General features: G+C 40.8%; 1 protein-coding gene across 1 annotated transcript; it reads right to left on the bottom strand.

Annotated features, from left to right (window-relative positions):
- Positions 1 to 5,241: 5,241 nt before the first annotated feature.
- On the bottom strand, positions 5,242 to 11,474 carry LOC139219105 (BCL2/adenovirus E1B 19 kDa protein-interacting protein 3). Its single transcript, XM_070850901.1, has 6 exons — positions 11,405 to 11,474; positions 8,346 to 8,496; positions 8,013 to 8,094; positions 7,457 to 7,530; positions 6,667 to 6,813; positions 5,242 to 6,020 (listed from the first exon to the last, which is right to left on the bottom strand). Exons 1-6 carry the CDS (start codon positions 11,445 to 11,447, stop codon positions 5,972 to 5,974), a joined length of 546 nt encoding a protein of 181 aa, XP_070707002.1. The 5' UTR covers positions 11,448 to 11,474; the 3' UTR covers positions 5,242 to 5,971.
- Positions 11,475 to 15,396: the final 3,922 nt, after the last annotated feature.

Raw genomic sequence — 15,396 nt, 5'->3', positions numbered from 1 at the left:
TCTCAACATTTGCCTTCATTCATTATAGACACATTTTTTACAATCAAGTCATGTGGTTTTTGTTATTCATCAGGCTCTCCGGATTAATCTAGTAATGTGCAGAAATGTTTCTGTTGTGTTACTTATGCACCATTTATAGTGTCATTACTCACTGTCACCACTATTTATTGCATTCTTTATTACTTACACTTATTCTATATTATTCTTATCCTCTTGGTGCACATAAATATTTTATATACTAAACAAATGTTGCACTTAAATATATAATTTGTCTCTTCAATGTGACATTTTCTGGCATAATTAAAAGAAAAGATTTACTGATGTTGACTGTGCGGGGGAAAAAGTAAAAGAAAATAGTAAAGAAAATAATTATATTCATCACATAAAGGTTCCTCTTCATAAGAAGTTCTTTCATAAAACATCTTACATCAGTGCCCTTGTGTTTGAGGAACGGACACAGACTTTTACAGCACAGCAAACCACAGCTGGTGGTGACCATAAGTCTCCTTGCCCCTGTGCTGAGTGCTTAAGTGCTCATTACACTGTGGGATGCGACGTCTTACAAGCTCTGCACTGTCTTACCTGATGAAGTTACGTAACAGCAGCCAGTCAGCAAGTCAGAGGGGTCTGATCCAACACCTCATTAAATCTGCAGCATCTATCAAAACCTCTACTATGTCTGGTAGAGGGGGCTCGCTCCAAACCCAAAATTACAGCATTAAATTGCCTGAATTTCTGGTATTAGACAGACTGTAACTCTGAACTCAAGGCAGAGGCTTAATAAATGGACCCACATCCTGCAGCATATTTAGACTGCAAACTCTTGAGCCAAATTGGTATGTCATGGTGGATAAAGCTGTTGAGTTTCCTGGAATCGTCTAACACGGCGTAGAGGGCATGAATACAAATTATACATCAAATGTTAGAGATACAAAATTAATCATAAAATGTATTCTAAGTTACATGGAACAGAAGATCTGTAGAAATGAGGCACTGCTCATTACAACTGTAGATTATAATGGAGTTGTGGCCTTCAGGTATTCATATAAAATTGATGCATAAATGCATATTTGTTAGAGCTGAATGTGAGCTTGAGTGTTAGTCTGGGTTGTGTGTAAAAGAAAAAAAACACAAGATTTTTGTAATTCTTAGAAACCAACTTTAGAGAAATACAGGAAACGGACGAAACCATTGCCATATTTTTTAAATTCCATTTACCTGAGTGGACTGCCCGCCCTCACATCTCTCTGTAAAATCACTCAAAATGGTCTCAGTTGTGGACACTGTAACATAAACCTGAACGCCTCTCTTGGAAAAACATGGCTATTACGCTAGAAGATTGATGATAGGTGCACAAAGGTATTCTCAGAATAGCCTCAGTGCGATTGGGGGAACATATCGTTTCTAAAACAACAATGTGGTTTTCGGTGTCGCACTAAATTTCTCAGTATTATGCAAGGGCACTTAATGAAGGCCCCCACAAAGCCAGTAGAAGTTGCGGTTGATGGTTTTGCCATGTGTAAACTGTGAGTTCACTCTCAGACCATCTCAGACTATCCAGCTGCTCCTTCAGTCATTCACACCAGCTGGGTGCGTTCAAACTCACTCACTCCATCTCAATGGATGTCTCACCTCACCTACACCTACACACCTCATACTGTAGACGGAGGCCGCTGTAAATCATCACCATAGATACTTGACAGCAAGTCAGCCTTGCAGCACTCTCCCCCTGTCTCTGTTTTTCACACGAACGCCCCCAGTGCAACCTTTCCCCATTTTTCTCACCTTTCTCTCTTTCCTTTTGCTTTTGTAGTCACACTGGTTTGCTCAAGGGATGGCAATGTCAGATCACCACTTTGGTAAGGTTAGGATTAGGGTTAATGAAGCCTCATATATGCATGTTAGATGGACAAGGGTTAGGGCTGACTGGAATGTTAAGAGATTAAATATCTCAACAGCTATTGTCATGAAATTTTGTTGGTGTTCCCCAGACAGTCACTTTAGTGGCTTTATCTCTAGTGAAAATTAGTTATCGTGTGAAAGGCCTTCGCATGTTTTGGATACATTTCCGCTGGATTTGGTACAAACATTCATGGTCCCCTCAAGATGAATTTCTGATAAGTTTTTATCTTGCACCATCAATTGTTAGCTTGCTAAAATGCTAAACTAAGATGCGTGCATTCGTGTGTGCATGCTTGCAATACTGACATTAGCATTTAACTTAATGCATCATTGAAGAGTCTTACAGCCAGGCTATGCTAGGAAAAAAGTATTCTGACCATGTTGGAAATCCAAAGTGTTTATACCTCCAAATGGCCACTCGAAGGTGGAGTGAAAAGCCGGTCACCATAGAGACGTGATTGTCTACATGTTAAGAGACACACAATTGTGCAAAGAAAGAAACAAAAGGGCTTGAGAGACAAGTTCAATCTAGCTCCTCTCTCTCCTCCACACAGCTGGCCGATCATGCCATTATCAGAGTGTGAATGTTCATAAAAGATTCTTCGTAGCAAAGCATTTACCAAACAGCTGCTTCAGGAAGTGAAGACAAAACACACCTACACTGCACTGAGCAGCTTGTTTACACAGTACGAACAGCGCTGCATTGTACTCCATTGAGTCTTATTCCAGGTGCTCTCATTAATCCTTCATACCTCTTGCACATGTCTGGGCTCGGAGGGTCCGCCATACGGTGGGAAAACAGCACACTGGGTCATTTGTTCAGACACAGTCAAATCGCTGCTGTATTCTTAAGAGTGACAGAGAATGAAAACTGCAGCAATCGCTGTCTGGAAATGTTTCCGGCAGGGCATTCATTGTGCACATTTTAATGTCAGATCGCATCTGAAGAGACGCAATGATGTGACTGCAAACTGCATTTACTGAACCACATATCAAAATATTAAAGATCAATGTATTTATTGTGCACGGTTCTTACTATTTAAACCCACAGAAAAAGAACCAAAATATTTTCTGGTTTGGTAAGTTGTATGTGTCTGATATTTGAGTTGCAGTACGTCATCCTGTTATGTGGAATTATAACCTACTATTTCTTATAATAAGTGGTTCATGAGGAGGAAGTGAGCCACATGTGGTAAAGTGAAGTTACTTGAGATGGAGGCTCAAATTAGTGGCCTTGTTTGAATGTTAAGGCAAGGACGCCGTGCCAGTTTAACTGAATTTCTTTGTTATATCCAAACTCTTTGAAACTGGACTCTCGATTTCCTGTCAAACACTATAGGAGCAGGATGATAATGCATTTCCCAGAGAGGCAGATGTCCTGTCTCTAAAGGAAATGAACAGATTTCTTCCACATTCTGTCTCAGCCTCAGTCTCAGCTACCTTCAAGAGCTACGCAACACGAAGCACAAGGTCAGGATTTAGATCTTCTTTCGTAAAAACCAAATGTTCAGACTCCCTCTTATCACCGTATTCCACATGTATCTGAAAGTCTGTTATTTCACTTTTACGCTCGGAAAAATCACATGTGGCATTTAAGACTGTTTGCTGTAGTAATTGTCCCCTTTTTCAGGGAGGATATTACAGGGTGGACAGATCTTAACACAGTCTCCTGCTATGAAGAAGTTAAGGTTCACAGAAACAGGGGATAAAACTGTGTGAGAACATGGTGATTTACAACAGCCTCTCCCACCTGTGACTGCCTGTTTGCCCCAAGCTGAGGATAAATGGTTTGGGGGGGGTTGAACCTGGGACAATCCACAGGCCAAATTTATAGCTTTAAGGATAATTCTACTCTGTTTTCATAGCTTTTAATATAATTTCTCTTTTTCGGTTATGATAAAACTGTACTCATGAAAGCAGTCACTTCTTTCATCTGATGGGGAAAGAAACAACTGAGCAGGTTGTAAACAAGTTGATTTACTTTATTACATTAAGTATTAAGTACATAAGTTTTTAGATTTAGTCACATTTTAGTCTTTTGATCATCATTACCAGATTTAGTCTAGTTTTAATCAACAAAAACGAAAGTTTGACACTGTCACCATGTTTGTATACGGTTCCCATGGTTACAGGTGGCGGCTGGAACAACTCTAAAAAAGTATGATAATTTGCAATATATCTAAGCTTATATAATCATCTGATTGCTCATGTTTCTATCCCTTGTTTTTTTCTTTTTTTTGTTGTTGATATAATGACCACAAAAGACAGAAGTTGTGATACACTGGAATTTAACTTTTTTTTTTTTTTTTACTGAAATTGCCGTTAAGTGTGATGGGTGTGATTCCTAAGCATGTATAATCATTTAGTCAACCAACAAAGTCCTTCAATTTTTTCCATGTAGTGTAAAAGTGATGCCAAAGCATGTACTTGTAACTGGGCATAGTTTGCAATGCGTGCACGTGGGCGTGTTACGTGAGGATGTCTGTGAATGGAAACCAGGTGCTTTTGTGCTTTGCCAAGACAGGCTTGTTGTTGCATCGTCAGCTTGGTGTGTCTAGAAGTAGCTTAACAAGCTCAGCAGGACCCCTCACATCAAACGCTCCGCTAATGGCTGATAAACTCATTGGGCTTGGTCAGGCTGGACAACAAATGGGCACGTTTACGTTCAACAGAGCACAGCAAAACCTCAGTGTGCTTCTCAGGCCCTCCATCCAAAATCCAGGCCAGCTATTTTCATGAGATGTTAAGAGGAAACGGCTTTCTGGTTTATGGGAAAGCAATAAAATGTCAAATCCTTGACTGGTCAAAGCAGCAGCTTGTTTAAAAAAAAGAGAAAAGAGAGACTTATGTGAGGTAAGGAATGACAAAGGCAGATGGAAAGAGGCAGCCTGGTGTGATGTCATAACATTTCTGCATGAAGCTGGTTTAGACAAGAGGAAGAGTCATCGCACATCGGGTAGAAAAAAAACGCTAGTGAACTACACTCCAAAGAGCTTATCAGGACGGATCAGCAGAGTGATTTGCTGTGATTTACCTCATATGGAAGAGGGGATAAATTCCAAACAGATGCTGTGGTTCATTTGCAGGTTGTTAACAACACAGTAGGTTGCCCTTCCTTTTAGTTTCCTATGATTGCCTTCAAATGATCTCCAGACAACCATGATCCAAAACTAAAAATACGCTGTACACACACAGTGGAGGTTACTGGTCCAAGCTTACTTAAGCAAATCTTTGTGCTTTGCTGGCTGAAAACAGTCCACTTACCTCACATTTTCAACGAGATGAACACGTGCACAATAAACACCGCCAGGATGAAGAATAAAAGACCCGAGAGGCACATTAAAGTTTCGAGGAGTGAAGTTTAATGGGATCATGATTATCTTTGTTGGAGGTCAAATATTTAATTGATTTATGGGACAAAAAGCACAACCAGAGCCACTCCTACATTCACTCAGCCAACTAAAACTCTCTACATTAGATACACCATCTGAGCAGAAAACCTCAAGAACCACTCTGGGCAGCTCAGTTTTACAGAGGGTCATTACTTTTGACAAATGACAGACATTCCGCTTTTTCAAAGGTTGGGTGAAAGGCTACCACATATTACCTTTCCCATTTCGTCTGAACACACTGTTCCCAACCAACCGTTTTCATCTCCTCCTATCAAAGGGATTTATTGTTCTAGCTGGGTAAAACTCTCTTTCTCTCCTTTCACTCGTATCCGGGCAATCTCTCCTCTCTGATTATGATTTAGCTGTTTGAGATCAGTGTTACTCTCCAGGAGAGTAAAAGTGACCTCAGTCTGACTCATTGGTCGGCATCCATCCCCTCCCCGGGCCCTACGACATGCACAGACTGACCGAGAGGCTGACAGAAAGACACACTGGCAGAGTGCTGCTGGGTAGACAGATGTACATATGAACAGAGAGACAGAGGTACAGACAGGCAGGGTCCTAAGGTTGCCCCATGACGAAGAAGGAAGGAGGCAAATTTAGTGCGGTACAGAGGGTGGACTGTGACCTTATTGGCCAGACTGTTAGCGAACGGGGTCACTGGCCTACAGCCGACGTCACAGCGTGCTGGTTGTGGAAGCAGCCAAACGCTTTCCTATGTAGATCCTGAAAAGAGAAAGCAGTAAGTGACAATCGGCCATTCGCTTAAACCCTCCACCCCAACAGCGGTCGTCCAGTCATAGCTTAGCAACGGTAACTAGCTTCAGCAGGCCTGTCAAGCTTTGGATTCGTCAACATTTTTAAGCGGTGTGCATGGGGCATCAGAGTGTCAGAGTCAGACAGAGTCATCAGAGTCCAAAAATGACCCAGCCATTAAATTAATTTTAGCTTTACGCTCACCAGACATATCAGTTAGTCCTCCTCTTAAGAATAATTTCTCTTACAACGTTAAGCATTTTAAGTATAACTTTTGGAAAATAAAAAATAAGCAAACCATAATCATATGGATGCCAACTTTTATACCTGGGACATGCAGCTTTAGCCTGTATTCTGCTTTTATGGGGCATTAATTAGACAGGTCAGTTGAAAGCATTAAAAAGTCAGGTGGATCATCAAGTCATTATTTCAAACAGGAAAATCATCATTTGCCGGCTAGAAATTAGATTCTCCTTATTATGATAATTAATATTATCATGATCGATATCAATTGCTGTAATGCATTTTTTTAGACATAAGACGTAACATAAAATGTAAAAAAAGTGAGTCTGTGTGTGTGTGTGTGTGTGTGTGTGTGTGTAGGTGTGTGTCCCACCCGACGCCAAGTGTGAGAAGGTGTGAAGCCAGCAGTGAGGGACCCAGGATGAGGAGAACATCGGAGGAGAAGATCCCCCTCTTCATCACCTCTGTCTTCCTAACGCTGAGGGAGCCCTGCTGCTTCGGGTGCTGAAATACAAACTCTCTGCAGGCAAGGAGGAGGACGAGAGCCGAGGGATGCAGGTAAAGAGAAAGAGAAAAAATAAACAGAGATAATGAGAACACAAGAGAGAAGACAATGAGAATGCAGGAAAGGTAGCAAAGAGAGTCTGAGACCATTAAGAGCTACAACCTGTCAAACAGACTTATTGTATTGCGGAAGATTAAATGTCAAGTGTGGCAGTGTAAATAAAACGAGGGTGATTCACTCAACACTCAAAGGTATAAACTTTGTTTAAAATACAGCATTGGAACATGCTGTCAAAGTCAAACTAAAGAATAACACAAGTCAACAACTCATGTTTAATGTTTTGTGAGCAAAACAGGCCTTATTTATATCAAGTAGTGCCAAAACAAAATGCTGAATGTTTCTTTGAATATGAATAGACCTCCTTCCGCCAGCTCCTTACTAAATGCACAGAAATGTGGGTTGTATCGATCTTCTTGTCTAACGCTAGCCAACAAAGTAGTAATAACTATTCCTTTATAAATGTTATGCGCCTACATATCTTCACAAGTACTTGAGTGTTCTATAGGAGCTTAGGGACGTAGTAAAATATCACAACAAATAAAAATAAATATAAAATGAAAAATAATGCAACTGATGACTTTGAAGGGGCTGATCTTACTTTGGCGGCATGTTTTCCGGTCTACTGGACCAGTCCCACACCCAGTCAGTGTCTCCTCGCCGCTCACCTTCCTCCTGCAGCATGCATAAGGGATCAGATGATGTGCAACAGTAGAAAAAGCAGAGGAGGAAGAGCAGATACAGAAGAGAAAATGCGGGGGGGGGGCTGTGGCGTTCACCTGACCTACCTCATTCACACATACAGTATATGCCGATGAGTCTTTAAAATGTTGACAGCTAAATAACTAACTACATAAATGCACCAAATGCTGTATGAGACAGATCACAAATCTCATACAAGTCTCATGTCTCACCAGACTGATTTTAACCTCCACCGAAATAACTGGCCATTAGTGGCTGGAAAGTTGGCAATCAGGATAAAAACATTCTCTAAATGGTTGGCGATGATGTAAAATGAATTGCAATGAAAGTATGCTCGATTTGTAGATAACAGGCTTGAAAAATGTCTGATTATTTTCCAGACATGTTTACAAAAAGGAGGATGAAGTCATCTGATGGATATTAACAACATAAGCCAGTGATAAGACAATGACTACCTGTATGGCGACACAGTCACTGTCCTGCTCACTAGCGGGTCTTGGGGAACCAGTGGACTGTGGAGTCCCTATCTGAGGAGGACTGTGAATGATAAACAGAGATTTACAATGCAGGTTTAGAATAAATATATGGACATACTGCAATTTCACAATTCTACATTTCTGCTAAAACAAACAGATAAAGTAAACATACTGTGAAAAACCAGCAAAGTTCCACTGAGCACAGAATGAAACTCATTACTGTGGACATGTTTCACACCTAGCTGTGCAGCTAAACCCCCTAAACAAAAAACAACTATGCAATCCACACAAAAAAAACCCCTCCACTATTACCTGTCTCTACTCCTCTCGCACTCCAGCTGCGCCTCCAGAAGGATCCTCTCCAGCTCCCCCTGCAGGGTGGAGGAGATGCTGTCCTGCGGCCCTGTCTGACTCTCCCTGCGGCTCACGGCTGCAATCAGCTCCTCCAGCTCGACCCAGGAGCCTGATGAGGAGACGACACGAGCAGCAGAGTTTGTAATGATGCTCAGGTAGTCAGGAAGGAGGCAGACGACAGCAGGGCTTCATACACATACATTAGACTGTAATGAGCCAGAGAGGAGCCGTGATGAGGAAAGTAAACAGATCCATATTGGTGATCTCCTTAAAATTGAGCATTTAAATTGAGTGGCTTTTATGGAGCTTGCAACATTTTCATTGTTGTTTTTTTTTATCATTACACACCCTGCTGAGAGTAGATTTGTGACAAGATTATAGTGGTGGCCATTTATCAAATAAACGTCGAGTATCAGCAAAATTGTGTCGTGCAGATGAAACAGTGTTGCTTTTGTGTGTAAAGAGTTTATTGGTCTTCAGTTTCTGCAGAATATGCGACACATTATTTGAGCCTTTATTTGTGCTTTTACCCTATTTTCACTTTACATTGTAAAAATTATTGGTGCTTTTGTTTGTCACAACTCATTTGAACAATTTTTTAGCTTTTCCTTAAATTGCAAACCACCACAGCTAAAAGATAACAGCTTTTTTTTGTGTTACCTTATTTCACTCATACATTGAAATTTTTTTGTCAGAGCAATTCTTAATGTCGTGCAACTTGTTTTAACCGGATTTGCTTCCTTCTAAAATGGCCCAGCTTTCATGTGGAGTGGGCATTGAGTGCCCAGGTGTGTGTTGACATATGGTGACTTATAAGCAGCTCCACGGACGACCTGACATGACATGACATTAGATGAGCTGAGAGACGGTGAGCGGACATCTGGCAGGACTTTGCCGTGTTACACACATGTACAAAAACACACATAACACACTCAGGCAAAGAATCAGAGCCAGCGTCTCATTCTGTCTATCAACGCATTCTGAAAAAGAAAAACACAGAATATGAATGAATGGACTCACTGGTTCATTGGATACATGGAGCAGGAAGAGATTTAAGCATGCACACACATTTACACACACATGCACACTGGTATGTATTCCATGCACACACTCACTGCCAAACAGTAGGGCAGGGTTTACTCAGACTGACAGCATGCTTGCTTACGTAAGATCTTATTTTTGTTAGAGATTAGCCATTCGCCCTCCTCCTTCCTCCCCTTGTTTCTCCCTCATCATGCTGTCTGTGTCCCTCTGTGACATAGGCAGCACCTACAAAATATCAACACCTCGTCTGCCTACCAAAGTATCCTTCCCTCTCATGTGATCTCTCTAATCTTCACTTTACCCAGGTTTATGACACTGTGTGATCACACAAACTGCAGCAGAGAGGGTAGAGACATGAGAGGGCACAGAGCTGGAGGGGGTGAGGGTGGGAGTGAGGGAGGGCAGAGCAGGGAAACTGTGCCATTGCCCTAGTTATTTTTCTACAGAGGGGAGTTATGACATAACAACTGCCTTGTTGCCTGATTTATCTATCTGTCGGTTTGTATGGTGCAATCCAATACACATTTATCTGTGCTACTGCCAAATCAGCTTTATATAATGTGGACAAGAGCTAGACGCTAAAAGACTCAATGAACTGCAACATGCCATTTCATTCTTGATTTGCTGGACTATGAATGAGTGACTGTTTTGGAAGAGCAGGGGCGGCGGGTCTTTTTTTTCTCCTTGCCTCTGATTTATACTTTATTTCTCCTTTTTCTTGCAAGATTTACTGAAGAAAAGTACTTTAACCAAAATGGTTGCATCCAAAAAATGTGCGGGACAGCAGTCTAACTATAGGTGTGTTTCCATCCATCTATTCTTATGCACTTTTTTTTAATTTGTTCAAAAAAGCCTCAGTGAAAATGCTGGAGAGAGCAAACATGGCAACACATGACAACATCAGTTCTGTCTGGATGTGTCTCTCACATTAATACATGAAGCAAACTCCAGCGCTATATTTCCATCACGTTTTCCACGCTGTTCTCCATCATCTTAAACTCTTAAGTACATTGTGATCTCTTAGTCTTCAATGGATGCCATCTAATGGCACCCAAGTGGAGAATTAACGCCACCAACTGTTTATCCCGATGCGGCCAACTCCAAATAATCACATAACAGTGATTGGTGGACTCTCAGATTAATTCGTGTTTTCTTTTGCTGATTTTCTGGAAATTTTATAAAACCTTGGACAACATTTGAAATAAAACTTGACCAGTGGTATTAACTCATTTTGTAGGCCTTAAAAGTGTCGACTCCCAAATATCGATATCAGTATTTTCCTCAAAAAGCACTGGTCAGACTATAAAAACACGTCTTGCTATAAAAAAAAAAAAACTCATGCGTAAGCTTCAACCCCCCACCATTTTCATCCCCTTTAGTCCCTCAGTGTCCTCCCCACCATAACACTGATCCACATGTTTTACCCAGCATCCTATGTGCCAAGCAATGTGCCAACAGCACAGTGGAGCTATAAGCGTCAGGAAATCTCCAGAGCTTAATTGGCTTACAGAGATACAAACAGGTGAGTCAGGGAATCCGTTTACACAATGACAGTGTCAGTGGCAACAACAATGCCAACTTTAACTCTGGCAGTGCCTTCTTCTCTGTGTTGCATCCTCACACACACTTGCTCTCAGTCTGACATGATGTTAGTATCCTGTCCTGCACTGGTGAGCAGCTGGATATCTGCACACCACAGCTGTAGAAACAGTGACCCGATGGATGGGGTCATTGTTTGTATTAGTATTGTTTACTCATTTTGTTATTGATTATATATTTGCATTGTGAAAGTGAACTGCAAATGAAATAGGCAGATCATCGTGATCTCGGTTTGCTGTTGCATAGTTACATGCGAGCAAAAAAAAAAACAAAGAAAAAAAGCATCTGCTACGTCCTGGCTGCAGATAAATGAAATGTCATCGCACAAGACCAAAACAGCGGCCTGGTCCATGTAGCCTACCAGCATCACTCACCGTAGAGTCCGTCTTCTGGTGTCTGCGAGCCGGACACAGACATGCTTAGCGCCGGGCGGTGGATGGAGAGAGGGAGAGAGATGCTGACACTGACCGAGGAGGACAAGCAGGTGCAGAAGGGCTCTTGTGCGGTGCGCGTTTCCCCTCAACCACTCCTGTGTTTGTTGTGGTCTAAAAAGGACTCCGGGCACCGACGCTGCGCTAATCCGCCTCCCTCCACCCCTCCTGTCCTCACCTCCCTCCGCCTCCCCCCTCTCCCACGTGTCAGGAGCGGAGAGGTAAACAAAACAAGCCGAGGGCTCAGCAGCAAGGTGCATGAGGCAGCAGCGGGTGACTGAGTGCGAAAAAAAAAAGAAGCAGTTTTTCAATGGGCACCAAGCAAGTTTCCATTGCCTCAAATTGAATTAGAACAAATGGATTTCTCATTTGCAAAAAATGATCCATGACATGCTTATGTAAGAAACTTGTGATACGGTTTCATAATACAATTTGGGCACCAAATTACATAAATGTAAATTCTATGTAGGTATCACTGCTGGAGATGTTACATCATCTATTGGTAGCAATTACAAAATCAGGGAGATGACATAAGGTCATTTCTATTAATAGATTAAGTGTACCTCCTCATTTATAAAGGGTTTATAAGTTGTAACTGATGGCTTTATTGATGGTTAATGCATGATTTGGGTCATTTCAAGATTAACAAAAAATGGCTCCTGTGTGTCCTTTTTATCTTGTGATCACCCAAAAATACTTGTGGGATTCATTCTTTGATAAGTCATCAAGTCTAAAATTAGACGTTTGAAATGTTAAGAAGTTGTTCATTCATGGATTTATTCTCTTAATAGTTAGTAGTTCATTAAAATGTCTAATTAACTAAATAACTGAACAATACCAGCCAGTAATCAGTTTCACTTATCTGATGAACAAAACTTTGAACATTAACTCACAAATCCCAATGAGAAACACACAGGACCCCTCATTCATTTTGAGTCATGTTTGTAGCCACCTGATGAACGTTAGTTAGCTCTGTTTTTGGTCTCCACCAACTGCTAAGAAAAATATCTGGCTTTTTAGTTGCCAGATGGCCCACTTTGGGCTGGTAGTATACAGAGCGTTTTTAGATATTCTCAATTAAAAAAGTTGCCTGCTTTAGCCGAAAAGCCAAAAAATAGTTGCGGGCCAGACAGTTAAAAAAAAATTAGTTGAAACTTCTTATAGCCTAAAACAATGACTCCCAATCAGAGTTACTTCCACCCTCGGGGGTACTTCTGCAGTAACCAGGGTGTACCATGTGGTGTATTTCACCACAGTTCAAAACCCTGAAATGATTATTTGATAAGAAAATATAACTATATCCATATATTGAATCAGCTGTGTGCATGAAAAGTAGTGAGTAAGTTTAATAGTATAATAAGTATATTAAGAATAATGAATATACAAGTCTGAAAGAAAAGATTGGAAACCCATTGGCCAAAAAGCTCTGTAAAGTCAGAGGTAGCAGTGGATTTGAGTGATATTTCTCTGTTGGTTCATTAATCATGGAGTCCACGAGTCTGCCTGGAAACCTCACAGTGACGAGCTTCATGTAGTTTAAGTGTGGTAGTGGTATTGATCTTCTCATCTAATGTTTTTATTTACCAAACAACATTTTCATCATCAGAAATAGTAGATCAAGGTCATCTTGGCACATTTTCCTTATCCATCAGTATAATGGATTTTGTTTTCAGAGCTAAACACTGCATGGTATCTGACAGTCTATTTGGTTATTGCCATGATTACAATGCAATGGTTACTGATAATGTTTTCTGTCTATACCAGACTCAGAGGACATCAAAAATACTGTTGCAGCAGTGAACTAATATTCAACCAGAGGAGCTCATCAGAAACTAAGGCCATTGTACTAAAAAGTTCCCTTAAACCATCAAATAATGAGCAGTAAAATATGAAATCGACCTTGTGTTCAGTCTCACCTAAATCACATAACAAACTGTGCCTTTTTCCACAAGAGAGATCTCCCATTCCCGTAATTAGTGGCAATGTACCTAAATGTAGCTAAATACATACATTTCTGCATTAAAATGAGACATTGTCTTTCCTCGTGTATAGGGAACAATTTGTACTGAAGTTCCTGCATATTACACTGAATGTAACCTGTTTGAAAAATAACAACTAAATGAATCATACAAAATGAAGATTTCACCTCTCTGGTCCAGGGCTGTCCATGCAAAATGTTCTAATTAAAGCTCTTTGTAGTAAGCCGCTGTTCAGTCATATGTCTGTTCTGAAGCCAAATTATTTCACATTCATCAGTTATATTAGAAACAGTAATGCTTACTATAATAAAATTAGGTTACGGTTATTGCCAAAATCTAGCAAATATATTAAAAAAGCACTCCTTTTTTAATCTTTGGCAAGCAGCATAGGTTGGATAGCCTTTGATGTGTGCCTTAAAAACATCAAATGAAATGGACCAAAGCAGATCAGGATGTTCATGGTTGCTGTATCATCACTTTATCACCATCATATACCTGGAGAACATGTGAGAACTCAGTGTTATATTTAAACAATTTCTAATGAATTAGATCAGGAATGTATTTCAGATTTTTCCATTTCTATCTGTATCGAATGAGCCCTATGGCCAATGATTCATCTGTTTCTGTGACATTCCTTTAAGACGCTTGGCATCAGTGACATCAGCAGTGCACAGACTCAGTGCTGGACTTCATTCAAGAGCAAACAGAGACACAACGCATGAGGATGTACACACTAGATTTCCATGCAGAAACAGTGCTTTTATCCCTCTACTTTGACACTTCCTAATAGTTAACGGTCACAGGAACACATAAACTGTTGTCTGTCCTGAATCGTTTAGTAAGTGTTGTAATGTAAACTTGCATGATGTTCTAGGAACAACATCACCACCTGGTGGAGGGAGCGACCAAAAAGCACCCTGTCCTGAGGCAATTTTATATACCAGCATAAAAATGAAAACTTTCATATGCTATACTGATTGAGCTACGACTGCCTTAGATCCTCTAAACTTTTTGGTAAATCGCTTTCCAAGACTTATTTGAGGTAGAACAGCAAGCATTAAGAATGATGCAATGTATTAATAGTGCCTTCTGGTGCATAGCAGCCGCCAGAACCCTCTCCACTTTCACAGTCTATCTTCTCGCCCATTTATTATGTTGCCAAGCAGCATTTCTCTTCTGACCTCCAGCCTTGTTTCTAGACAAGAGGACAGACACAGAAAGTCATTAATCGGCCCAGAAACAAAGCAGGAAAAGTTCCCTCATCCATCAAAAGAACTTAAGATCTTTGACAATGTCCTGGGCCCGGCTCAGATCAAAGAGGGAGATGCCAGCTGTACTCAGGTCCGGCAAATGACTGCCCACCTCATTCATCCATCATGCTTGAAACTGAGATAGCAAAATAATAAAACCTTTTCAGGTAATGGCCACAGTCAGATCTCGCCATTAGGTACGTCCCCTATCCTACAACCTTGTATTAGGCTATGATTGATGACTTGATCTGAGTGTACATTAAAGGATCTGCTTAAAATTCCCCCTTTTGTAGACTCTGAGGCTGATTAATGAGTGCCAGTGAAACTATTGGTGTTCCTTTGGTGACTCTGTGGTCACTGTGAAAACAAGATCTGATTGGGTATGTGCAGGGAACTTTGAGATTATTTTGATAAATAATAATTACAGTTCCTGGGCTCACCCCAAGGGAATGGAAACTGGTTCATGTGGACAACACAAAGCCTGAAAAAATAGAGAGGGAGAAACATAGAGAGAAAAACAGATTCAAAACAACAGCTACAATGTGTCCTATATCCACAGATTTGTGCGATAACAAGACTGAGTTTAGAGCTATGCTAATGGCTTTGTGAGACTGTACAGTGGTGTTTTGAGCAAAATGCTAACCCCAGTGCGCTAACATGCCCAGAGGGACTATGCCAACATGATGATGCTTTAAGCTACAGGCAA

This window comes from Pempheris klunzingeri, chromosome 19, assembly GCF_042242105.1.
Source record: "Pempheris klunzingeri isolate RE-2024b chromosome 19, fPemKlu1.hap1, whole genome shotgun sequence".
In the NCBI taxonomy this organism is placed as follows: domain Eukaryota; kingdom Metazoa; phylum Chordata; class Actinopteri; order Acropomatiformes; family Pempheridae; genus Pempheris; species Pempheris klunzingeri.
Note: the sequence above shows the minus strand (reverse complement) of the source record. Positions and strands in the feature narration are given on the sequence as shown.

Bases quoted from the DNA above. Each gene is read 5' to 3' on its own strand.
- LOC139219105 (XM_070850901.1), bottom strand. From the start codon at position 11,447: ATGTCTGTGTCCGGCTCGCAGACACCAGAAGACGGACTCTACG. The intron at 7,531-8,012 runs GTAGTCATTGTC...TGCATGCTGCAG, and splicing joins GTGACTGTGTCGCCATACAG to GAGGAAGGTGAGCGGCGAGG. The intron at 6,021-6,666 runs GTGGGACACACA...TTCTCTTTTCAG, and splicing joins CTTCTCACACTTGGCGTCGG to GATCTACATAGGAAAGCGTT.